At 41.0% G+C, this 26,385-nt stretch overlaps 1 protein-coding gene across 5 annotated transcripts in view; it reads right to left on the bottom strand.

Moving 5' to 3' along the window:
- Positions 1-26,385, bottom strand: part of cdk14 (cyclin dependent kinase 14) — a 267,760-nt gene that overhangs the window by 194,389 nt on the left and 46,986 nt on the right. Inside the window, exon 1 of one of the 5 annotated variants that reach the window (XM_085176731.1) lies at positions 14,063-15,366. The exons of 2 other annotated variants lie outside the window; for them this stretch is intronic. In XM_085176731.1, coding sequence (XP_085032857.1) covers positions 14,063-14,146 — 84 coding nt within the window. In that variant the 5' untranslated portion in view covers positions 14,147-15,366. Of the gene's footprint in view, positions 1-1,692; positions 1,817-14,062; positions 15,367-26,385 lie in introns of those variants that run through there. 2 more of the 5 variants (XM_085176732.1, XM_085176734.1) reach the window with 2 other exon arrangements.

The raw sequence follows: 26,385 nt of genomic DNA, 5'->3' as shown, positions 1-26,385 counted from the left end.
TGGATTCATCTAGTTCTTGGAAAGGATACTGCTGGCTATAGATGACATTTACTCTGACCTAGATCATTAGTTCAAACATACTGACTCACTCAAAATAACATCGTTTTGGTTTGTTTTGTTTTGCTCCTTTGTTTTTTACAGCCAAGACTTACAAAGTCGTGTGTGGCTCGTCTGCTCTGGCTGAAGAATGAAGCCAAAGCAGAAGTGCCAGATAGTTTCCTCAAGTGACCACTTGAGTCTGGGTCCAAAAGCAAGTCAATCCCCACAGACTCCAGTGTTTTTACAGCCTGGTACAGAAAGATGTCTGTTAGGCCTGACCTCACTATGTTCAGTACCTTAACTGGACCTCTAGATTGTGTATAACTTGCTGTCAAAACCTTTTGGAGTATTTTAATTGAATTATCTGCATCACAATCCACTGCTATTCAAAAAGTTTGTGTATCAGTTTTGTTGAGTGAAATTTTAGTATTTTCTTAGTTTGTAACTTAGTACTAACTGGCAGGTACGCGGGTACTCGCGCAGGATGGAGTACTAAGTCCAAATATAGTCACTCCTGGCAACAGCAAACCAACATGTCAGAGTCAAAACCAATGCGTGATGTCACAGTGGAGCTGACCACAGTAAGTAAAGTAGAGCTGCACAGTTAGGTATTCCTGCAGACATATAAACACAGAGGAAGCCAAGTTTGCCTCCACTTATGCCGTCCATTGAGTGCAGCACGAACAGCCTTTCAAGCTTCTCCATTAAGAGGACACTACTCTCGATTTGGCTCTTTATTCTGACACTTATACTCTCAAACAGATTACACCCTGTGTCTCCTGTTTCAGCCCTCCGTCCTCATTCTCTCTTCGTCCTAACAGCTCGGCCCGCTGTCTTCCCAAGGAGCTGCATATGGCCCTGCAGAACGGCTCGCGCACATCCACGAGACGCTACCACAGATGGTAAATGGCCTGTCCCTGTCTTCCTCTCTCTCTCCCCCTTTCGCTCATCCTCCCCACAATGCCCACATTCCATCCCTCTGGGCTCGGAAAAAGAGGAGCGTGTTGCAAATTTGCCCAAAGTGGGACATCGTATTGTAGAGTGAGCAGAAAAACGCTGCGGCGGAACATCCCGTCCATTAGACGAGTACACATCAGCACCCATTTCAGCGCCACAACGGAAATGCTACCTATTAGCACGAGGGAGGGGGGGAGTGAAGGAAAGGAGGAGGGGAGCTGACAGTAGTGACGTTAAGATTTGACTTTGTTGCGAAAACTGCAGACGCACACTGGCACGGACACTCAATGTCTTCTCGCTACTTCCCTTCTCTCCTCAGAGTCCCTCCTCACATCCTCCCCACTGACACAAACTGATACTCAGGTGGACTTTCAAGCTGTCATGCACGCCAGTGTGACAGCCTATCATTACTCCCGTCCTGAACAAAAAGCCTAGTACGCACACTATGCTCGCACATAAATCAAATCCATTCCCCCTAAATGCACATATGCTGACGCCCTTGCACATCTGTACATTGTACAGTGTTGCGTGTGTGTGTGTGGTGTGTCTGGGGAATACTATTCATGCTCATTTACACACACGCGAACAGAAGGGATGCAGCTGAGGCAAGGGAAGAAAGGAGGAGGTGGAGGCGGGGTGGGGGTGATGACAAGGGATGCAGGACAAAACAAGCGCCAATCTCAGCCTTGCTCTTACCTTCCAGGAGGAAACAGCTCACCTGGATGCCTCTGAAGAGCAGACAGAACGCACTCAGGCCAACCTCTCCTCCTGCAAACCAGCTCAAAACATCGCCCTCCCTCCCTCCCTCCTTCTCTCTCTCGCTCTCTTTCACACTCTCTCTCTCTCCCTTCCCTCTCTTCCGCTCGGTTTGCAAGCTGGAAATGATGAGATTGTACTATAAGCAGAGGGGGGAGTGAAATTAGACACGGTTCAGGGTATTAGGAGGCTACGTTGTTTCTGGCCGAGCGCCCTGGGAGACTGCGGGCGCCGTGGCTCGTAGGTGACAGGGAAGTGATGATGGAGGAGGTGGTCGAGTGGAGGCGTTTGTTACAAATGGATGCAACGCAGCAACGCAGAAGGGAAAGAGCCTGACAGCGAGGACATCCTGGAATCCTTGAGGACCCCTGCTCTGCTCTGAGATGGTACAGCCCAGAGGAGTATGAGGAAGCAAACAGTATCTAAAGCAGCAGCAGCAGCAGCTAGCCAGTTGAAACTACCGTGATTCAGCCACAACGTGTGTGTGTGTGTGTGTGTGTGTGTGTGTGTGTGTGTGTGTGTGTGTGTGTGTGTGTGTGTGTGTGTGAATCTGAGCTGAGCCAGGTAAAACGAAGATGAGCTGTGTTGATTACAGGGCTACAGCCCCTTACATGAAACCAGAGGCTGAGGTCCTTCGTCAGCCCAAAGCATTCACCATAACTGGAAGATGCTGATGTGAGATGAGTAGTGTAAGAATACACCGTAAATATAATCTAGACCTCATTCTGGAATAATGCCACATTGTCTGGCTGTAAAAAAGACTTTTCCCTTCAGATATGCTCTGATGTGGTCTCTCTAATACTAAACACCTTAACAGCTCAGGAATATAAACAGTGCACAGATGCATGTTATGGATGATTCCACTGAGATGATGATGTTCACTTTCTATGACGTCAAACAGAACCACAAGGGGAAAACCTTTGCTGAAACCAAGCCTGAGCTTTTGGCTTCAGGGATCAGCTGAGTCTGACCTCATTATTGGAAACTTTGACCATGTCTAATATGAACATCCACCACTGGAACTGTACATATATCAGAAAATAATGAAAAGCAGAATACTGTAGGCCCGAGTTCTGCACAAAAATTTAAAACAGTGCGTGTCATGATGGAGCGGTAGTAATGGTAGCACCATCGACTCATAGCAAGAAGGTCGTGAGTTCAAATTCCCCAGCTTGCGGGGACCTTTCTGTGTGGAGTGTGCATGGTGTCTCTTGTGTCTGAGTACTCCACCTTCCTCCAACAGGCCAAAGACATGCAGTTAATTAGCTCTAATCTAAATTCGGTGTAAATGGTTGTCTGTCTCTCTGTGTTGCCCTGTGATGGGTTGGTGGCCTGTCCAGGTTGTACCTTGCCTCCTGGATAGGTTCCTGGTTTCTGTTAGAATATCACAAAGCCTGACTGGCCTAAGAATCAGGAACTATTTCATCGTTTTCAAAAGCTACAGCCTCCTGTTGTCATTAGCAATTTTACGTATTTAAAAGAGCATCAAAAAAGAAATAAGACCTAGTAATCTGTCCACTCACTTCCACTAGTTACAGATTGCACGTAGTCGTCAAGGAGCTTGCAAAGAAAAGCGTCTGGACTTCTTTAAGTCCAGTCCTAAAGAAGTCCAGACGCTTTTCTTTGCAAGCTCCTTGACTACGATGACCTGGATGACTGAGAACCTTCACAGACATATTGCACGTAGTCTATATCATCCTTTGCAATAAATGACAACATTAACCGAGCTCTCTTGCAAAGAATCATCTTTGCAAGAGAGCTCGGTTAATGTTGTCATTTATTGCAAAGGATGATATAGACTACGTGCAATATGTCTGTGAAGGTTCTCAGAAGGTTCTCTTCTCAAAAAGAGGAATACATCCTCTGGTGTCTCTTTCTTAATAGTTATACCCACATGTGTAAACCTAGGCCAACATGTATCGGCTCTTCTTTCTGAACTGTAGATATACAGCAACAATGAGAGCAGTGAACTATTAACCTGGAGCACCTCGGGTGTTATGAAGGGCTGTCACGCATAACGCTCTAAAGTAAGGGGTTCAGGGTATCAGATCAGGACATATAAATGAAGAGCCTTCATGTCAAACCGAATGAGTCTACAAGCTGGGTCAGATTAGCACTAAAACTGGGAATTAAAGCTCTGTGCGCACTTTGTCTAACAGCGCTGCGTGCCACTTTTGCAACTGATGCTGCTTATAGTCAATTCACCAGTTCCTAAACGGCATCAAAGGTGTTTCAAAGAACACCTGACAGTTCAGGATATTTCATTCATACCCCGCTGGTGCAGATCTGACTCCCACGTCAATGAACACACCGTCCTTTGTACAGATTCACTGAGTTTGCTTATATAACAGCTGCTGCGCTGCGCAGATAAACAACCTATAGATATGGATACAGGTTTACGCAACAAATGTGACTGTTCTCTAATAAAGGCTTTGTAAATAATAATGTGTCACATGACCATAAAATAATGACTATATGATCTGATCACGCCGCTCAAATTGCATTTATCCAGTCGTACTAACCCATGTAGAATATTGATCAAGGCTCCTGATTAATACGCTGCTGTGCACGTGTCTGATGTTCATCCTTTACTTTGTTATAAATATACTTTATCTCAGCGTGTACTTCCTGTACTTCTAAGCAGTGCTTGTGAGTCCAGGAGGAATGGAGGAATTTTTATATTTCATAGATGGGGTTGAGACTAGAGCTGGTTTGGTTTTTAATGGGGTTTGACTGTAGGTACTAAGGACCTGCCATAGGACAGGCGCCATTTTGGGGCATGAAACAGGTAGACAAGGATAGACTGTTTACTAATTACTACCCAGTATTACTAGCAAAATCATAGCAGGCTGAATCTGTGATTGACTGTAAGCTCTAGGAGTGTGTGGTAGCCACTCCTAGAGCTCTTGTTAATAAATCCTCTATAGTTCTTGTTTCTTACTTGTTACTTCAACCTGTCCCCTGTAAGCCACTTTGCAACCCTCCCCCCACCAACTTCTTCTTTTAATGCTTTCTGATATTTGAATTGATTTATTTAAAAGGGACAGTGCAGTTAAACATAGTTCAGGTGCAAGACATGAGACTGATGTACCGCACAGGTTTATAGCTACTGCTAATTTTCAACAATTGTCCCTTGTTGGGCTTCAATCTAAATAAATACATTTTACAATAAAACACACATTTTCATAAAACCAAATGACATCATAAATACAATTACAATTGATAGACAATAATGTAAAATAAAATTAAAATCATCAGATAAAACGACTACAACTTTGGTTTTCCTTTAACCAAACTTTAACCTTCAATGTAAAAGATCTAATGTCTGTGATCAGTTTGATTTCGGTTGGAAGTTCCACAGACGTCAGGCCTTTATAGAAAAAGCTGACTGACCGAATGTAGATCTGCAATATAATATCTTGCAGTTGCCGTTCACCTTACTCCTAGTAACACGATTACTGTCTTGTCTCTGAATGTATCTATTGAGACACTCTGGGGCCATTCTATTTATACATTTAAAAACTAATTTAAGAAAACACCAATGATTAAAACTCTTAAAACTAAGTAAGTTATATTTCTGTAAAATGTGACAATGATGCCACCGAACCGATTTTTTATCCATTATTTTTAAGGTTTGATTATATAAGGACACCACAGGCTGAATTGTAGATGGTGCTGCTTGGGTCCAAACTGTCATACAATATGAAAAATGCGAAAATATCATAGAATTAGGGATGCACCGATACCGATACTGGTATCTGGTATCGGGGCCGATACTGTAAAATGTGTGTGTACTCATACTCGTAAAAGTTAACCGATACCATGAACCGATACTAACTTATTTCATTAATCAGAGGGTGGCTTGTCATTTCTGTTGTAGTTTTTTAGATTGGCCACTAGGGGGACATCCCGCGCTAAACAGGCACAGGGTTAGGCGAGTGAGACTGGAGGCTGCTGTAGCTAGGCTAAACAAAATGTCAGTAGTGTGGAACAGCCAACTTTAACTCAGGTTTTGGAAAAGCGATGAAAAATGTCAAGAGAAAATCCACGGGCAGTTAAAATAACAGAGGCTCTGACTCATTTTATCGCTCTGGATGACCAGCCAATGCCGGTCGTGGAAAACATCGGATTACACTGTCTTTGCAGCATACTCGGGGCGCGATATGAAATTCCCAGCCGCCCACACATCAGGGAGATAATGGTGCCAAAACTTTCTGAAGAGGTAAAGACAAGCAGAGTGTGCGCGATGTCAGTCCTCGGTTTAACAGCACAGTGTACTGATGATCCACGGGCAGATGAGGAGTTCGTCAATGCCAAATACTTTCGTTATTTTGTTTGTTTGTTTACAATATGGACACTCTGCAACAATTTAAAAGTTTATTTTATTCTCAAACCTAATTTGTATTTATTTTATTCCAAACAGAAGTTTTTATTTATTATTCTGAAAGCTCGAGACAGTGCCAATAGTTCAGTGATATTTTGTTAAATTACAATGTGGAGACTCTGCAATAATTTAACAGAAGTGCTTATTTTTCACTTGAAATTTTTTTGTGGTCATTTTTAATAAGATATTATTTATTATCGGCAGAGAATAAAATAAAACCTGTCTTCCAATTCATTGCATTTGTGTGTGTGTGTGTGGTAGAAGTATCGGTTTTTGTACTTGGTATCGGCAAGTACTCAGATCCAAGTATCGGTATCGTATCGGTTTGTAAAACTTGGTATCGTTGCATCCCTACATAGAATGCATAAATAACTGAGCTGCTGAAGTGGGTATATAGTGCCGAATTAACTTAAAACAATTCAGATTAGCCTTGACCGTCTTAGAAATCTTCTTTACATGCTTGTCAAATTTAAGATGTGAATCTAAGATTATTCCTAAAAACTTAAAATCTTAATGCATTATCTCAGTCAGCAGCCTCTTTGTTGTCAGTGTTACCTACTACGTATGGTGCAGGGGTCCTGTGCTGCTCCCTGCATACCTTTGTGTAAGGCATAGAAGCTGATTTAGCATTTTTGACTGATTGTTTGTTATGTAGTAGTTCTGAAATGTTCATCTAAGGATTTCTTTGGCCGAACTGTGAAATTTGTGCACCTCCTAACAGTAGGATCGATGAAACTATGAACCAGCAAAAGGGTGTCGGGGCAAATGTGGGAGAAGCCTGTTTTGATCCTCCAGCTTACAGACGTTAAGGATCTATCTAATGATTGCTAACGTGATGTAATCACAGACCGTGGGAGGTCTTTTGGAGTGCAGGGCTCAGGAATGTTGGAGCACAAAACTGGCATTGCATCATGTTTGTGTTGTTAATGTTTCAGCTCAATAGTGCATCATCATCATGAAAGTTAGAATCCAGTAAATAAGTGAAGTGTGTCTGATGCGCTCATGACCAAAAGCCAGCAGTGGTGCAGTAACGCTGCAGAGGATCGTCAAGTGGATTATGTTGCTCCAGTTTCGTTGCCTGACAATGTCATTTCTCTGAGCAACCACTAGATGAAGACAGATGAATGCATGACTGTAAGTGAATGTAACAGCACCACAGCAATGACTCAATTTAAAAAGGAGAGCTTACAGGAGTAGTGAAGGAGCAACGTGAGCTCAGAGTGCTTTTGAGGTGGACCCTCATCACATCTTTCCTAAATTCCTGAGTGCCATCAGTGCCTACAGAGGAGACGCTGCCTCCCAAATCATGACATTCTCCATCACAAATACACATCATCAAACAGCACAGCTTTTCTTTGTTAGGACTCTGGCTCAGACTCACCACCACCCCTTTCCCCTACCTCCCCATGTTTTCTCTTTCTCTCCGTCATGGATGACCTTGACTGACAGGCTTGTTGCTACAGGAACCACACCATATCTATTGTGTCGTAGTGTGGCAGGAAAGTGTGAAATCCACAATAAGATGGCTCAGATTGGATTGAAAATGGAGTCGATTTCAAACCTGCAGCAGACGGCAATCACTTAAAACCAGAAAAATGAAGGTTATTTGCATTTTAACAGGATTTAACCCCCCAAATATAGCCTCACTAACACACACACACACACATGTGTATACGGATTCAGGCTAAATGCATAACAGGGAGGTACAGCACAGAGCTGGGGTGAAAAGCCCGTAGGTCATTCATTATTCAGTGGTGCACAGAAAACGGTCTCCTGACTCTGGTCCGAAGCAGATAAAAACGCACTCATACAAACTGTGTGGATGGTCGAGTTCACTGTTAAGCATTTTTGTTATAGTTATTTAAAGTCCACCTGAAGGAGGGAGGGTCTGTTTTTGATGAAGTCTCTGCAGAAGAGTTCATGTGCAATGTTCCCTCTAAGCTGCGCACTGCTGGCACGGTCTCTGCGCACAGAAAATCTGCGTTGAGCACAAAAAAAATCTCACCTGATTTGAAATTAAAATTAAAACTTTAACAATCATGTTTTGCAGTGTTAGTCAGTGAGTGACTGGCTGCTCCTGTATGGGATCAGAACGATGCCACCTTATCCCAAAGTCCAGCCAATGATGCGATTCACATTCGTATATACGCAGCTAATCAACGTGGTTGACTGACAGCGTCCTTATGTGCCGACACCGGTGTTTTAGCAAAGCGGCTGATGTGGAGTGAAGCCACGTTAATGACAACGTTTGACAACCATTGGAGATGTGAGCAGGACAGACGGAACAACTGACGGAAAAAGTGTGGACTTTATACCAGTTTTTAAATTGTGTTGATCGGCCACGTAAAACCAGAGTTACGATAAAAATATATTCAATGTTTGTTTTTCTTCCTGAATACTGTCGTTGTTTATATTTACTGCAGGAAGAAACGGTAAAAACTGTGTTTTATAAGGAAAACGCTTGAAAGCCTGTGAGCAAAAACAGAACCAAAAAACCCCTCTTTCCTATTGGTGGAAAAATTTAACATGTGGACCAATCAAAAAATGATATGGCAACATGGCATTTAGTTGTTTAGGAAGAAGGAGGTTTTAGGAGTGACGACGTGTTTTGAGATGTGAGAGATTTGCGACGTTTAGCACAAATCTTGTGTAGTTAGTGTGTAGTTAGTGTGTAGTGTAGTCAATAGTTTTGTTGTGTGTGTCAGAACAATGAGGCGACTGCTGAGTGTTACAGGTGTTACAGCAGTGACACATCTGCTGTTGTCAGGCCTGCAGGTATCAGGCTGTTGTTCTCCTTCATCTCATAGTGGACAGAAATTATTTTTTGCAGTGGCACAAATAATTTGTGTGGCATCAAATCTGATGCAGAACAGCTGATTGTTCTGTAAATAGTTTGAAATGTTTATTTAAAAAACGCCTTGGCTGCATTTTTAGGTAAACAGCTGCAAAAAACTTTGTTGTTTGCATAACTCAGTTACTTTTTTGAAGAAGTAACTATACAATTAATTGCCCGACACTGGTCATTATTTACTGTATTTTGCAGACAGAGTTACAGACTCTCTCCCAGACCACAGACTCATATCACAAGTCAGAGCTTTATTTAAAAAACTTTGTTTTCAAAATTGGAGTATTTTTCCTTCCAATACTGTTAACATGCTACAGGTCATGAACAAGATTTTTTCATTGAGCTGCTATCAGCGTCTACAACAGCAGAAATTCTCACTTGATGTTTCTGATAATACAACAGATGGAAAAATGTCCTGCAACACATCATTCAGCTGGCACATCAAACCAAACTTCTTATGGTCCATCCAGAAGCGTATTAATCCTCCTGGATGGACCATAAGAATGATGAAAACCCCAAGAGCCAAAATAGAAATAAAATCGAATCATATGATATACTGTAGACAAATAAAAAAACATTTCAGTTCAGTTCAAGTTTATTAATATTGAGTGAGAGAAACAAGGAGCCTCAAGGAGTTTTATATTGTAACATAAAGATTGGAATTCAATTCTGCATTTAACAGGGAGCCAATGAAGAGAAGTCAATATGAGAGGAACACGCTCGCTCTTTCTTTCTTGTTCCTGTCAGAAGTCTCACTGCAGATTTCTGGATAAACTGAAGACATTTTAGGGAGCTTTTAAAATGACCCGATAATACTGAATTATAATAGTCCAGTCTAGCTTTCCAGCATCACATGATTTCAGAGTGGCACATTTCTTTCCACCAATTTGATATCAGGCTATCACAGTTCATCAGCAGCTTTATCAATGAGGCAAGTGGCTCACAGAGAGCCAGTTAACAGTTTATAGGGTATAAACCAAACCCGATCTCACCACTCAACTGTTCTGTCATTAAGGCGGGACCAGCACAGTGGGGGTCCAGTATTGATTTATCCATCAAAAACTCATTTCAGTAGTATTCGGTCCTCTGCTTGGCAGCCCAGATGTGAGACTGTTGTTCTGAACTGAATACCTGCTATGATTCTTCGGTCTTCAATGACCCGAGGGAGTTTACACAATCAGCTTTAAGTGGATGCCTGTTTGAAATCTGATATTGTAACACTTGCTGTAACAGAGACGAGAGATAAACTAATGCACACAGTTCGACTGTTTTGAATTGAATTAATGTATTTCTTTATTCATCCAGTCAGACAGACGACTTGCAGAAATACATTTGTTTTAGCATTTTACCCTCTTTTTAAAAGTTCTGGTTTAATGGACCCACAGACCTGATTCCAAACATTTGTAATCATTCAACGTTATCAAGATTTATTTGGCATCCATGCATGAATTTAAAAGACTGTGAAAACTATAGACAGGCGCTCGGATTTCAATGAATCTATGTGTATGTGTATTTGCTTTGTAAGACCAAATGCAATTTGACTTTTTTAGCAGGAATGTTCATAGATTAACAGCTGATCCAAATTTTAAAAGTGTTATGAGATAAAATGGGCTAGCTTCTTGCTGATATTAGCTAACATACGCTCACTAGCCAACACATATAAAATGTTAGATAGACAATGCAGCAGCTAAACTACCTTCTTTAGCTAACAATAATATTAAATTCTATAGTAGCACTTTTGTCCTTATGGGGAGTTTTTGTTGGAGTCTCATGCAGAATATGTTTCTAGATTAAAGCGTTTAGTACATGAAAAACGTTGCATGTGGCACATTGAGCATGTGTGTGTTAGTTAACGTTAGCCAGATGGGAGAGATCAGGTTCAGATTTGATTCCCCAAACCAAATGATTTCTCCATCTGTTCATGACTGACGAAATAAATGTCATAACATTATTACCACACTATTACCGCTGACATACTTTGACTGGTCGCTTTGTAGCTGTGGGTTGCAGTCATATGAGGAGAAAATGTGAGGTCCTAGAGTTCTTTTTTGTTGCTGAGGCTTCAAATCAGCCATAAATAGATTCAAAAGTTCACTCAAATCTGAGTTTGAGCCCGAAGGAAAAGCTTGCTGTGGAATACGTCATTTTATGCACCCAAAACTGTTTGCAGCTCCTTCTTTGTTTCGCAACGGTTCACTTTTTCTTTGATTTTCCTTTAAAACCTACATCACACCACAGCAAACAGTGGCAGAACTAAGAAGTACCATGTCTGCACAGAGTATTTTGACTCTGTGTGACAAGTTTACAGATTCTTTCTTCTGGTCACAAACCCTTTATGAGCCTTTTAATAAGATTCACTCGGCTGTGACCTCAAATTACGATGTCTTCAACTTGCAAATGAATTTTCAAAAATGATTGGACCCTCTCAAATTCACCTGTGGTTCCACCGCTACAGGCATAAGCTTCTTTTTTTTTTTTAATAAACTTACAAGCTGTTAATAATAATAATAATAATAATTAATCTACAGGAAGCATTCTCCGTACTTCTTGAAGGACATTTTTAAGCTGCTTTTTGTTCTATTCTGACTCGATGATCCATCTTCAACAGTGTTAATCCATCACTGATGGTGTTTTATTCGATGTTTATCTATCCAGGTATGCTTTTGCAGCACTGATTATGTATTTGGGATCATGCTGAAAAATAAAGGTGTTTTCAATTAGATGCTTTCCAGATGGTATTACATGATGGATCAAAATCTGATGTCTCTGCTTCTGCATTTATAATTCCATCAGTTTTAACAAGATTCCCAGCATCACTAGTTGAAATGCATGAAAGAGCCTACAGTGTCTTTCACAGATTGCTGTAGCGGTCACTTTTCCATATTGACAATAATTTAAACCAAAAACTTAAAATTTGGATTTATCGCTCTTTAAGACATACTGTTACTTTCAGTCTAGCTCTAAACTTCAGCCTTTTTTTTCTTGTTTGCCTTTATTAATAATGGCTTCTTCACAGCCTTTCCCTGAGACTGGTCCTGATGAGGTTCCAGTGAACAGTAGATGGATCAGCTGAAGATGCATCTCTCAGGTCTGTGATGTGATGTAACTTTCAGATCTGCCAGCTTTTCTTTCGTTCTCCGTTTATCCAGTTTCCTTACATTTTTCAAAGGCACAATCCACACGATGCTAAGATTCAGTATGCTGCTGATAGCTCTTTGGAAATCCCCTTGTTGGTCCAAAAATAGATTTTTTTCCCTATGAAACTGTCTTATCTTTAATATTTATAGTAACTTCAACTACAGAAATGGGAATAAAATGTGTTTTTCCAACTGGCAGCTAGTAACAAAGTATCTAAAGATACAATTTAAAATTGGTTCTTATCTAAGCTGCCAATTCTGTTTATTATCTACGTCATCTCTTCAGTTGGTTGCCTTTTTCATGCTTGAGGTTAGTTTTAATGTGACTTAGCAAACAATCACACAAAAATGATTTGTTTGAAAATGGTCATGTACAAGGACTGAAAAGAACTGAATAAACAGCCAATGTCCAAAGGAAAAGTTTGAATGCCTACAGAGAACTGCTGCTCGAGACCATCCAATCCAACGTTACTTATAGAGCACTTTGAAAACAACAACAACAAAGTACTTTCCAGTAAAAATCAGTGATAATAGTTAAGAAACCATGCATTAAACAGACAAATAAAAATAAAATAAATAAATAAAACTGAAGATAGACAATAAAATACACAAGAAATTAACAAAATAAAGAAGATTAAAAGAGATCAAAAAACTGACTAGAAGCTAACTCTGGTGCTAATCCTAAAACGCCTCAGAAAAAAGGTGTGTTTTTAAAAGAGATTTAAAAATCTCGATTGTTGGGGCCATCCTAATATGGAGGGGCAACTTATTCCATAATTTGGAGGCCACAGCAACAAAAGCTCAGTCCCCCACCCCCGCACCCCCACACGGTGTTTCATGAAAAAAACTCCAACAAAATCTGGCTCGTTGTAAGCTAAAAAAACGAGGGGTGGCTCAAAACTTTTCAACAGTACTGAATATAACCACAACCATCTAAGTGACTGATCTGACTGCTTCCTTCTTTTTATTCTGTTATATTATTTATTCTATATGATCTTGACACAAATCATTTCCGAGCTCTTGCTTAAGAGTACAGTTCATAGATTTTTGCTAGCGTTAGCCAACACAGGCACGTCTAATGATTACCTGATTAACTTTAGGTCACTGAAAAAACAAGTTTGTACTTTAATTTTGGTAAGTAGAGTTCTACTGTTTAATTATTCCACCACTTAAAACTAACTAGCAGTTATCTATGTTGTGCACTGTACTGTTTATGGATGCAGCTTGCTAACCATGCCTGCTAGCATCTTGTAGCTGAGTACTACACTGTCTCACCTGAATATAAAGACTTCCAGCATGGAAGTAACCCTTCTGTAACCATTCGGTGACATGACAGAAGCTATGTCCTCCCTTTAGTTACTAAATGTTGTCATGCCATCTTTTCTAGCTGAAGCAATGAACATCCAAATATGGAAAGCGGAGTAAAACTAGCTCACAGGGTCAGGTTAGCATGTGTTGCTATCACATTATCTGCGCCTTAGGTCATTTTAGGTCAAATCAAAATGTGAAACAAAACTAATATAAAAATACCTATCAGGAAGACTAAATGGGGAGGACCGACAGTTACAATAGCAAACTCTTCTACCAACTTTGTGTTTAGTCAACAAGGTCAGCAGAGACACGAGCTGCCAGAGGACCCAGATTTTATTACCTGAACTGGAAAAGTCGGCAGTGAGATCAGAGCGGCAGGGTCCGCCTCAGGTGGCTATTAAAATGAGTCCAGTGTGTTCACACTCAGAGCCCAATCTCGCCTCACGCTGCCTACATGCGATAATTGGGTCTACACCCTGCATGGGCACAGACACACTAAGCTGTGAAATGCATTTTGTTCGATTTTTTGAATCTTTTGAGATTTTTGAGAGTTTGCAAGAGAAGATACAGTTTTTTCCTGATCTTGAACGCCTCTTTGTTAAAAAAGCTCAAAACCAATAAAGCAGCACCTACCTGGTGGAGAAAAGCACCAATCAATTGACAAGGACAAAAGCGAATAACGCCGCCGAAGCACCATATCCACTTAACGCCGGCCATGACGGAGAAGTGAATGACCTAGAGAGGATGATGCGCCCAGCTGCTGTTTGCAGCACTCCAGCTGTTTATATGAGTTTCTGTGTCAGTGTCTGTGTGTGTGCATGTGTGGTTGTGCATGTGCACAAATGCTCAGTGATATTCACACCCCTGCCTGGCCTATATTCCCCTTGAACTTAGCGCATCTGTGCACAACCCTTCCCTCCCACTGACTGTATTAGGATTTAGGATCCCGCTGATGCCTCTGGCTTCTCTCCAGAAGGAGAAGAGCCTCAGCGTTGCCCCTCCATCATTCTGTCATTGTTATTCTGTAGTGCTGTTCTCATTGCCCACCACCTCTGGGCCCTGCAGATCAATAGAGGAGCAGACCAAATCACTAACACACTGCGAATGAGAAATGAAACTGCTTATTGAAAAACATTTTGTCTCACAGGCCCAGCTATGCAATTAATTTAGGACTAATTTATAAAACAATAGGTCGTCCTGAGGGGGAAAGCCTCCAGACTATTACTTCTTCATAGCAGTGGTCAAACAGCTCACAAGTCTGCTGTTTGCTCACTGGGAGGGATAAACCGCGGCTTTGTGCTGCTGACGAACATCAGAATGCAAATCAGCAGGATGATACAACGGGAGCGCGTGAAGCAGGCAGGGCTGCTGCAGAATTTAAAGAAGCGCTGTAATCCCTATTCATCACAAAGCACACTGCTCCGGGCCCTCAGATTAGCGCTCACGGTTTACTGTAGTGAACCTGCACACAGTGCTAAAGTCTGAGAGCCTGGGCTTCGGTAGAAGTTTGACTTCTAAAGCTGGATTGACCTTGGCCTGAATGCTAACTCCACACAGTCAAGCAGCCTTTGAGAGTTGAGTAAAACGGAGATACTTGAAAGCAGGGGAACTGATGCCAACAAAGCCAAACGCTGGTCTTAGAGAGTTGTCTCACAGCCTTGATTGTGACTAAAGGCACCGCTGTAAGGAATGCTGAAGAAGCAGTATAGGCTGTTGGAGATGAGCTAAAAGTGGCAAGACTAAGGTTTATGTTGGCCAGCAGATGGCAATGAGTCTCCTACAGGTTGTTCCTTCAAAGGCAGTGGACTCATCAGTGCATTAGAAGTTTAAGACTGAACTGAGGCCATGCTGCCGATTATTCTTCTACTAGTCTTCTACTAATCTGTCGGTGACCTCCAAACAGCAGCCTCTTAACAAAAGTCAACACATAGACTAGAAACCAAATGCAGTCAACAGAAACCCCCCAGCTAATGCCCCCCAACCTCTCCAAACAAAACATCCAGAAGGGCTTGATTATAGCATCTTGAATATAATATGGCATAATTCCTTGTGCATAGCCACACTATCTCAGTCGGCCTTGGAAGATAACCGGGGTAGTATTTGGGTGGGAGACCACCTGAGAATCCCAGGTGGCTGTAGCATTGCTTCTGTTGTGTTTATTGTAGTGTGAATATGAGAATAGAAAAATAATTTGTATTGGTGATTGAGATAGGATGTATAAAATGTTCAAGTAGAAAAGCAAACATATCTATTTCCTGGTGTTTCCAGTGCGCCATTCGTATTTGTGAATGTCCACCAAGGTTTATGTCTCAGCTCATTTGAGCGTTTCCCCAGTGAAAATAAACCAGGCCAATAAAATTCATACATTTTTGTTTATTTTTAACTTCCTCTATCTGCTCATCTCAGTTTGTCTTTGTGGATCATGTGACTCTGGGGTGGAGCCGAGGACGCCCAGCGATTATAATGCATTCCATCTAAACTCACAACTTACACGTTTGAAGTCAGAATTTTCCCCTCAATTTGGGGGAAGTCAGTGCAACCCCACTAACTCCAATTTACAACAATCCAAGAGGGCAACATTGCACATAAACATTAGTAAAACTTGTAACCAGAACTGCCACTCTTGTGTACTGATGACTCACTAAATAAGCCACACACAGAGACGGACCGGGCCCCGAATGCAAATGTGTTGCATCAGTATTTTAAGCACATACAAACGTGCTGTGCTGCTAGTAGCACATGATGCTACTACTGTGCTAAAGAGCAAAAGAAATCCTCGCTAACTTCAAATGAACACGGCGTTAGTAAACACATTTATCAGTTTGTTAAAGAGATCCATCTGCTGGTTAGAGTATCTATTTTACTCTGGGGGCGTGTCTTTGTAGATCATGTGACTCTGGGGTGGTGTTGAGGACACCTATCCAGCTGAGCTAATTTGCACAGGCTCATTCCTCAATCATCCAAGCAGACACAACAGATCTGCTCACTTTTCTGCTTTTGTCTTTTGTAAATAAAACACTTAGTGTACTTGTGTGGGCTCCTTCTGTTGTAAGCTGGAGCCGCTTGAAAACAAAACAGGGCTTCATCCTTAGTTTGCTATCATTGAGCTGCTGGCACATTTGGGAGAAGCTCCACACGGTCGTAGTTGCCACAGAGCCTGTCAGTTGAGTTTTGGCTCATTAGGTAAGTCTTGTTGCAAGATAAATATCAGTGGTGAGACTGCACGCTGAGCTTGATGTGAGCTGTTTAGCCTGACGTTGTTTTTCAGGGATTATCTTTCCCTACATGAGTAACACAGTATACTTGGGGCTAGTTGTTGTTTTATTTGTTTTGTGTAGATTCAAAAAAACAAATAAACAACATTTAAAAATGTGAATAGTTGTGGATGTATTTATTTCTTAAATTTTAAAGTTTGGAAATCAATGTTTCAGTTTAGCCTGACGATGCCTTACGCATAAAAGACTGATTTCTACTATCTTTAATCTAACATGGAGTTCTTATAGTGAGAAAATGAATACTTTGTAATACTGATCTTAATCTGATCCTAATTAAGTTTAGTGCTGTATCCAATCTGAAAAAACTAATAAAAATGTTTCAACACTGGGTAAGGACAAGTAATATATTTATACTTCCAAAGGTACAGAGGACCCGTGATCAGGAGCTAAACTGGGCCAGAATGCTACAGAATAATGTTCGGGCATCTTCAACACAACATGTTGACTAATTAAATCTGATTGGCAGATTCGGCTAATTTATAAAAAATGAGCAAATTAAGATTTTTATATGCTGCAACACAAAGACATGCTCAGCAATAAGAAAATGACATCCCACAAACAGAGATGGGCAGTAACGAGTCCGATTCCTTTTTTTAAGTAAAAAGTAATGTAAGGAATTGCGATTGCAAAAAAGTAATTAGATTATTGTTACTTTCCTGTAAGCACGCTGTGTTGCTGCGTTACTAAACCGTGATTTTGTTTGTGAGAGTGTCTCATGACAGTGACGTCCGAGCGTGTGGCGTCCATGGTAACAGACGTGTGCAGATCAACAATGGATGATATGGAGTGATGGAGAGAGTACGATCATGCAGTCCTCCCACTGACATGACCGCTGTGGGCAAACCTCCACCCGCCCCACTCCTGCTAAACAGGTGACAACAGATTTAAGAGCTGCTGAATCTTTGATTTTATTTATTTTCTGCTGTGTTTTACTTTCATCTATTTGAAAGACTGAGTGTAAAGACACAGCGTTATTTTATTTTATATGCTGGAATATGCAGAAAATCAGAGACTGTTGCACATAATGTCATTTGTGCCTAAGGCAATGTGCATAAAGTTAAAAGATTAAAACGAATAAAACAAGTTTTAAAAAGAGACTCTTTTCATTTGATTGCATTTTATATGATGATTATGCAGAAAATAGCATTGAGCTGCTTTATTACATATTCAGGTTGTGGATCATGTTTTTTTAAGTAACTAAGTAATAAGTAACTAATTACTTTTGAAAATAAATAATCAGTAAAGTTACAGGATTACTTAGTAATCTCAGTAAACTTAGTAGAGGTAATCAGTAATTAGTAACTAATTACTGCTTACACCCTGAAAACATCAGTTTTTTCCTTCCTGTGATGCATTCAAGGTGTAGATGTAGGGATGGGTATCGTTTAGGTTTTATCCGATACCGGTGCCAAACCGGTACTTTTGAAACGGTGCCGGTGCTTAAACGGTGCTCCAAACCGGTGCTTAAAGAATGGAGAACACAAAATTGGTCCAAAAACCTCTCATGTTCAGCTGTTTTTTTGTAAAAAGACAACAATGTTAGCCTTTTCTGCAGCTATGGGGCATATATGGTATCACTCTTGGCTGGAAGCAGCTTAAACAATGGAAAAAACACAAACTTTGTCCAAAAACCTCTCATGTTTAACTGTTTTCCACTTTTTCTTTGGTCATTTTAGCCTTTTTGTCCAGGGTGAAGGGAGTATCTGCCATCAAACAAGAAGACAGCTGCATGTAGCTATGATGATGTTTGCTAGTTCACCTTACATGCATTAATGTAATAACGTGGTTAGCCTACTCAACGTAAATTACACACGAACAACATGAAGCTACTCACGCAGAGAAGAACGGCTGCTGCTGCATCATCATCCTCATCATTTCTGCTACACTGGCAGGGCTAGGGGCCAGGACTCTACTCTTCAGCTTTTTGGGGGATGTTGCTAACTCCGGGTCGATAACAGGCACCACACCTGCAGTAGATGTGCTCGGTGTGAGGTCTCGCAGCAAGCTATCAAATACGGCGCATTTCTCGGCTTTAAAAAAACGCTATGCGTCGCCAGGTGTTTCATCAGATTCGAGGTGTTACCTCCTTTGACAGTATCACAGTATCAGCTTAAAGCACTTGTTGCAGCTGCTGAGTTTGCATCTTTTGCTGTGAAGTACAGCCAGACTTTTGACCGCTTCGCTTTGGGCGTTTTTAATCTGTAGCTCTGCTCTACAAGAATGTACGTACCTGGACCCGCCTACTATCCTCGGAAACGTAAAATGATTGGCTAGAATCTAAAGTGTATCACAGCTCAGGAAAAAAAAAGCACCGAAATGTGCGCTGCTTTTCGGTCTGGTTACTACCGTTTATGTCAGAACCGGTGCCGATACCGCACATCTACATAGGGATACCATCCCTATGTAGATGTGAACACTGCATTCACTGTTCTTCAGTGTTAAACTGTAGCACCACAGAGGACGAGTTGCTGTGTTTCCTAGAGAGATAAAAACACTAGTGACTCTCTCATAGATGGAGAAAGATGTAAAGAGAAACATGGAGAGGAAGATCAGTTTTCAGAGGTGTGGACTTTTTTAGTCATTTTTAATAAAATGGAAATTCAGATCGTATAAAACACTAATTCATTTTGGAGGTTTCTGTTTTTCTGCTGAACATTGGATATACGAGAGATGTGTTGTTAATGTTATTCAAATGTCACATGAAGCTCATCACATCAGGCAGCCTAGCACAGCGTGGGGCAGGGCAGGCTGCTCTGGTCAGGCTGCAGGACTGTGCTAAAGTTTACAAGAATATATGATGTTGAACTGATGCAGAGAAGGTGTGCTGTTCATGGTCAATGGGTGATTACATTAACTCACCAGATATTACCTGTTATATTAGCTTTATACTGCCTTCGGGTCAGAAATGAGTCATACAAGGAATTGAACATCTGGTAGGCTAAAATCACAATGAGGAATATTTAGGAGGGAGTACGGGTGAATGCATCACAGATGACATCACTCACAGCATTACACCCTCAAACAGCTCAGAAAGACCTCTCATGACCTGATAGTGGAAAAATGTGCTAGCACTCCGAGAGTCGCATAACTTTAAGACCAGAAAAAGTTCATAAAAGCAAGAGCAGGGACTCAACGGTAGAATCAAATGGCCTCAAATGGCCCCGCCCCTCCCTGAGCCTGGTCCTGCTGGAGGTTTCTTCCTACTGTGGTTGCTCAGAGGGGGTTGTCTAATTGTTGGGGTTTTCTCTGTATTATTGTTGGGTCTTTATCTTACAATATAAAGCACCTTGAGTGACTGATGTTTTGATTTAGTGCTATATAAATAAAACTGAATTGTCCAGCGTCAGAAATCCAGTGTTTGCCGTGCATATAGACGTTGAAGTCCATGTTTGCTTTCATTCTGTCAAATTGTTTCCTTATAAGAAGGTGGGATAAATAGAAAGACAGCAGTAAATGGCTTTTCCACAGCAGAAGGCAGATAGTTTTAGGAAAATCTTTCAAATTACCTCTGAAAATGAACTACTTCATTAGATCTACTGCATCGCTGTGAGACTGTTCATTCCTCCATCCAGAAAGAGAAATAAAAACTAGTGTGAATTAAGATTCCATTGGCTGGGGCTAGTGCACATTTCTGCACTGCACTGCATCTCAAACAGTTTTCCATTTGAGAGGGAAGAAGCCTTTGGTAGCAGTAAACTGTTGAATGACAAAGTGCTTTATCTGGCGCTAGATAAGGGAAGGTTGCAGCCTCCTGCAGATAGCAACGCAGCCACTGAGGATGAAAGACATCCTTTGTTGGCAGCTCAGATTCAGCAAGGGAGCCTGTCAACAAAGCAGCCTTTTGCTAGCTTTCTGCATCAGGAAGAAAAAAAAAGATTGTCATATGGCCACCTCAGTCATCAGTGGTCTCATTGTGCTGAGGTATGTGTGCAGAAGCTGATTTCATCGAGAGTATTTAACGGTCAGAATATGTGTAATGACAGAGTAGCTTCATCCATTGCTGTGTGCCTCAAACAGATACTTCTGTGAAAGTATCATGAAGACATGAGGCCATACTGAATCTGTTTATTAGCCTGTATAGTAGGGGTGGGCGATATAAACGATATATGATAGAAACGATATAAATTTGGCCAACGATAGAGATTTTGACTATATCGCTCTATTGCGATAGCGCATGTTGATGATGTCATCAAGCTGCGCCTGTTTTGGTCGAAAGCATCGCAGCGGCTAAAATCATTATCATCTGCAAATTATGGCGGCGACAGTTATAGCAAAGAGATGAAGCACTTTTGAAATACGGGGAAAGCCAAAAACTGCGCTTTATCGAGTGGGAAAAAAAGTTGGCGTTCATCCTCCAGCTTCACTGTGCTAATGTTATGCTAACATAGCTGTGTCGCTAGCAATCACGTAGCACAACATTATATACCAGCTAGTCCAACTTCAGTAACCCTACAAACGTCACTGCTGTTTAGTTTTCTGTCTTCATTTATGTTGGAAGTGGTAGCAGAGCTGTACGTTTTAATTTTTTCAGAAATCTCTCAGTAAGAACATGGTATGAAATGTTTAGGTGGAAACTAGCGAGCTAACTTCCTGTTAACTTCTAACTCCGTTAAATTTAATAAATTCTGTTTTCATGGATGTAAAACTTAATTGTTACACCCGATAAAGCAGCAATGCTGATGATTTAATTAAAGATGAAAGAATTTAGACCGTTTTTAACTCTCAGTGTTCATTCGACTTTGGGACCTGAAATGGACGGAGTTTAGGACCCAGAGTACTCCGCGAAGCTCCTCACTAGGCAGCCGTAATGCTCTGACAATCCATCAAGCAGTGCGGCTTACCAAAGTTGTACTAAAACATTTTTTAACAGATTTCTGCACGCAGAAATCGGTTCGAGGTCAGTAAGCACAACCAGAAATCATACATAAGGCACACTCTCGATTTTTGAGGAAATTAAAGGATTTTAAGTGTGCCTTATAGTGTGGAAAATACGTTATACAGAAGAAAAGAATATATCGTGATATATATCATTACAGCACATGCTTCAAATTATATCGCGATATGAATTTTAGGCCATATCGCCCAGCCCTACTGTATAGCTGCCTGTGGAAAGGAACTGGAGAAATATAGTACGCTGACTTTCACATAAATCTAATTTCCCTTCTAACCTAACAAAGGTTAGTGATTGCATCATTGTTAATGTAACAAAGGACAAAAAGACAATTTTACCAGAAATGTCAACTCTGAAACTACAAAACTCTGAGGGTTTCCAGTTTTGTGCAGCCTAACATGTGCTATCACACCCGCCTCAGTCATGCTCGTGTGCAGCACGACTGATGGGGCAACAAAGAACTCCTCTATAAGGAGACTCCTTCCCCTCACTTTAATTTATATATTTAAATGGTAAAGGGACACAAGAGCTCAGATGTGCCAGATGCAGAACAGATGTCAGCCTAACCCACCATACTAACCCTAACTTAAACAAATCAACCAAATCTGGTAGGCGGTTAATAACTTAGCGGTCAAGAAAATGGAAAGTCATATTTATGTAAACCATTATTATTGATATTGGTATTATAACCTTGAGAATACCAGTCTGATACAGTCTTCTATTAACAACGCACTAGTCAGCACACATGTGGGCACCGGTTGCATTCGTCAGTTTTGTTCGTCTGTCATTATCTCAGCATGTTTGCTCTGAGTCTATCTTACATGACAGTTTAGGCTGATGGATTAAATCGAGTTTTCTGGCCTTTCTGCTGAGCGTTCTTAGGTTCTGTTATCTGCGTGTTAGCTCAAATGTTACTTATGAGGTTAATAACAAAGGTACAGAGTCCATCTTCAAGTGTATAATGGAGGGTGGATGATGAGGTGGCTGTGAGTGCAGAGGTTAAGCAGGTCCCCTGCTAATTGTAGGGTTGGTGGTTCAACCCCTGGCTGCTCCAGTTTGCATGCCAGATATCCAAATGGCTATCAATGCATCCATCCTGGTGTGAACGTTAGAAAGCATTTAGGCACAGAAACAAAGTGTTTGTGTGAAAAGCGCTATACAGGAACTGGTGCGTTTAAAAACAGTTACATCAGCTTAAAGACGACCTACCGTGCTCATTCTCTGACACTGTTAGGATGCCTGAGTTTTGAGTTTATTATATTATTTATCATTTCAAGTTTTTTTGTTTCTTTGTCAGAGTTGTGTCTTCTGGTTTCTGTTCTGTTCCATAGTTGCTGTCTCCCAGTGTCCAGTCAGAGTCTGTGTCTGTAGTTCAGTCTGTGTTATGTTTCCTGTTTTACTTTGGAGGTACATGTCTCATGTTAATGTGTCTGGTTTTGCTTCCCCAGTTTCGTTAGGCCTGATTTGCCCCAGCTGTGTTTCCCTCCTGTTACTCTTATCTACCGTTTACTATGCTGTGTGTCTGCCTGCCTGCGTTTATTGTTTGTATTTTGGAAGTTTGTTACTTTGAGTTCAACATTAAAGCTGTTTTTTGAGTTCACGTCTGTTTCCGGAGTCTGAACTTTGGGTCCTTTTCCTGCCTGCACACAGCCGTTCCATAACAGAAACATGGATACTGTCACGCTGCTGCATAGGGCTGCACGATTTTGCATAAAATGAGAATCACGATTTCTTGGCTTAGAATTCAGATCACGATTCTCTCACGATTTTCTTTTCCAATATAAATATTTATTGCACTTATTAACTGCACATCAACTTCGTAACAGTTGAGACTGAACATAAAAACAATAAATAAACATAAAAACAACAAATGTCTCACGTTTTGTCATTGCTGCAAAATGTTGTACTGCTTGAAATTGCGTCTCCACCGTTGCTCGACACTGCGTGTATAGAGCAGGTAGTGCAACAATAGAAAAATAGTTGCGGGACGGCACTGTGTAGCGTTTGTCTAGCGTGTTGATCATTTTCCTAAATCCCTCGTTTTGCACAGTGTTGATGGAGCCATATCTTTGGTCAGGTGATAAGTGATAGCCTCCGTAATTTCTTTGTGCCTGCGGGAGGTCGACAGGTATAGGGAAGCGCTGTATAAGGTTCCTGTTATTGATGTTTGGGTGGTTGACCGGGACGGATTTTCTCCTGTCACTTTCTCGGTCTTTACAGCTTCGTCATCTTGCACTTTATGGTGACGTTTGAGGTGGTTATACAGATTTGTAGTGTTACTTTGCGGTGCTGCTACTATGGCAAAACACAGCTTGCAAATGATATTTTTTTTGACTCTCATCGTCTTCTTTGAAGGCAAAAAACTTCCACATGGAGGAATGAGAACCTTTTCTTGGAGGTAATTTTACAGTGGGGTTGTCATTCTCACCGCCATCAGGAAACGTTTCCTCTGCGCTCATTGTGTTTTCTCCCCTCGGGCAGTTTCATGTGCTCTCCGTTGTTTTTTTCCTGCTAATTTTAGCAGCCAGCTTCTGTGTCACGTGGTATGAGGCTCCGCCCTTGTCATTTGTTGAGCAGGAAGAGTGAGCGCTTGTTTTCATGCAGATTACGTCCCGGATCAAAATGCGGTACAATCGTCGTCGTCTTTTTTCTTTTTTTTTTTTAAATCGTTGTCATTTGGAAATGAGATCGCACATAAGTATGAATTGAGATCATGATTTTCTAACGATTAATTGTGCAGCCCTACTGCTGCACCATCCATAGCTAAATATTCAACTGAAGTCAGTGTATGCACAACTAATTCCTTTAGCTAAAAGCTCAGGCTTCAGAATTGTCCATTGATGGTTGAAGGTTGATGAGGAGGTGAGAACAAACAAATCAATGAATGACAGAGTTATAATCAGCTGTTATGAGGGAAGCCCAAATGGGCCGTGTGATCAGTGACGGGAGCTTCAGAACATGTTGAAGAACTCTTTGGATCAGACAGTCTGAGACATAAATTGGAGGATGCTAATTATTACCCCTGTGTCTAAAAAGTACTTCAGCTGTGATTTATTTAGCCAAGTGTGATGACTGCACTGTTATAATCCAGCGTATGCAACCTAACACATACATCAAGTTAAATTTAACTTGCTGCCTAATTAGCGGTCCATTTATTCAGCGCTTTGCCGTCCCGTCAGCACATGTTGCAGAGACGATTAAATATCCAGACTGACAGTTTTCTGTTGTGTGTTCTGCACATTTCAGGAGTGCAGCGTTCTGGGAACACCAACACACATCATCTCTGTTCATGCTTGTTGCTTTGATTTAAATGAGATTTGAATGAGGAGACAGAGCATGCCGCCGCCATCATTCAAGGGTGATTAGATGCTTTAATATAGGCACCAGCTGCTACACACCATTTAATCACCAGTATCAACACGAGAGCGGAGCGCCTCCAGCTCTCGTGTGCTACTGAGCACCTCCTTGCTTTCACTGCTCCTCACTGACGCATACATCTAAACGTGTGTTTAAAAACGCCCTCCATTTACTGCATTACAGTCTCATAAACCTCATTCTTCAGTTTTCTGGGAGAACCTGAACTCCAGCCTGAACCTTCACTGGTGAGTTATTACTAACACAGATCCAGATCAGGTTAAAGGCTCCCAGAAAACATCCAATTCAACCGTGTGGTTTGACTCGGGACTCTAACGTGCATGCAGGGTTGTCTTGATGACATCATCTGACCATTTTATGCAATCAGATTTAGTCGTTTCACAAACGCACAAAGTCAAGCTTAGCAGCGATCTGTCAGTTCGGCCGCATTAGCTGATGGCTCAGCGGATTCTCTTTTATCCGATTTGCAAATCTCATATAAGGTGCAACTGAAACGGCTTCAGCCTGCCCACAGAGGCTGCAAGCCGCTTTGCACACCAGCTCCACCTATATGCTGCATATCTGCATAGAGTTAGTCTGTGAAGGTTCTCAGTCATCCAGGTCATCGTAGTCAAAGGAGCTTGCAAAGAAAAGCGTCTGGACTTCTTTAAGTTGCTTGAAGATGTTGGGACCCACACCCAGTTTCACACCTTGACTCAGGCGATTAGAGGATCATCAGGGGGTCCTTTTTAGAGATGGCACGATACCACTTTTTTATGTCCGATACCGATATTATAAATTTGGATATCTGCCGATACCGATATAAATCCGATATAGTGTGTTTTTAATCAATAAAACGTTTTTTTAATATCTTGCTGCATTTTGTATAAGTTTATACTCAAGTTTAAATAAACAACAACACTAAAGCTATTCTGTTATACCTGTATGTAAAAAATACACTGCACCCAAAATATTTCATAGATCAGCAAAACTGATCAATCTAATAAAGTTAAACCTGCACCATCCTCCCTATTCTGGTGTTTTAAAGAGGACTTAGCAGAAATATTAAACAACCAAACTAATAGGGTTGAAAACTCCCAGCAAAAAACAAAAATAGGGAACCACCCTCCACCTCATGATGCTTAATCGACGTAATCAAATTTAATTTGATGCAGGGGAAAAATGCACAGAAAGAAATTATTTTTCAAGAATAATTAAATAGATTCAACATCTTTCTTCAACAGAACTGCAGACTGCACAGATGGTATCTTCCCAAAGGAAAAAGTACTACAGCTTACTAGGGTATATTAGACTTAACAGTTACTATATACAGTAATGGACTTCTATATATTTTACATCAGATTAAAACTTTGGGTGTAAGATTCAGATAATTATTTATTAAAAGCTCGACATTTTAAATGAGAATAAGAAAGAAA

The sequence above is a fragment of the Neolamprologus multifasciatus genome, chromosome 11 (genome assembly GCF_963576455.1).
Source record: "Neolamprologus multifasciatus chromosome 11, fNeoMul1.2, whole genome shotgun sequence".
Classification (NCBI taxonomy): Eukaryota; Metazoa; Chordata; class Actinopteri; order Cichliformes; family Cichlidae; genus Neolamprologus; species Neolamprologus multifasciatus.
The sequence above is the reverse complement of the archived record's forward strand: the minus strand, read 5'-3'. Positions and strand labels throughout refer to the sequence as shown.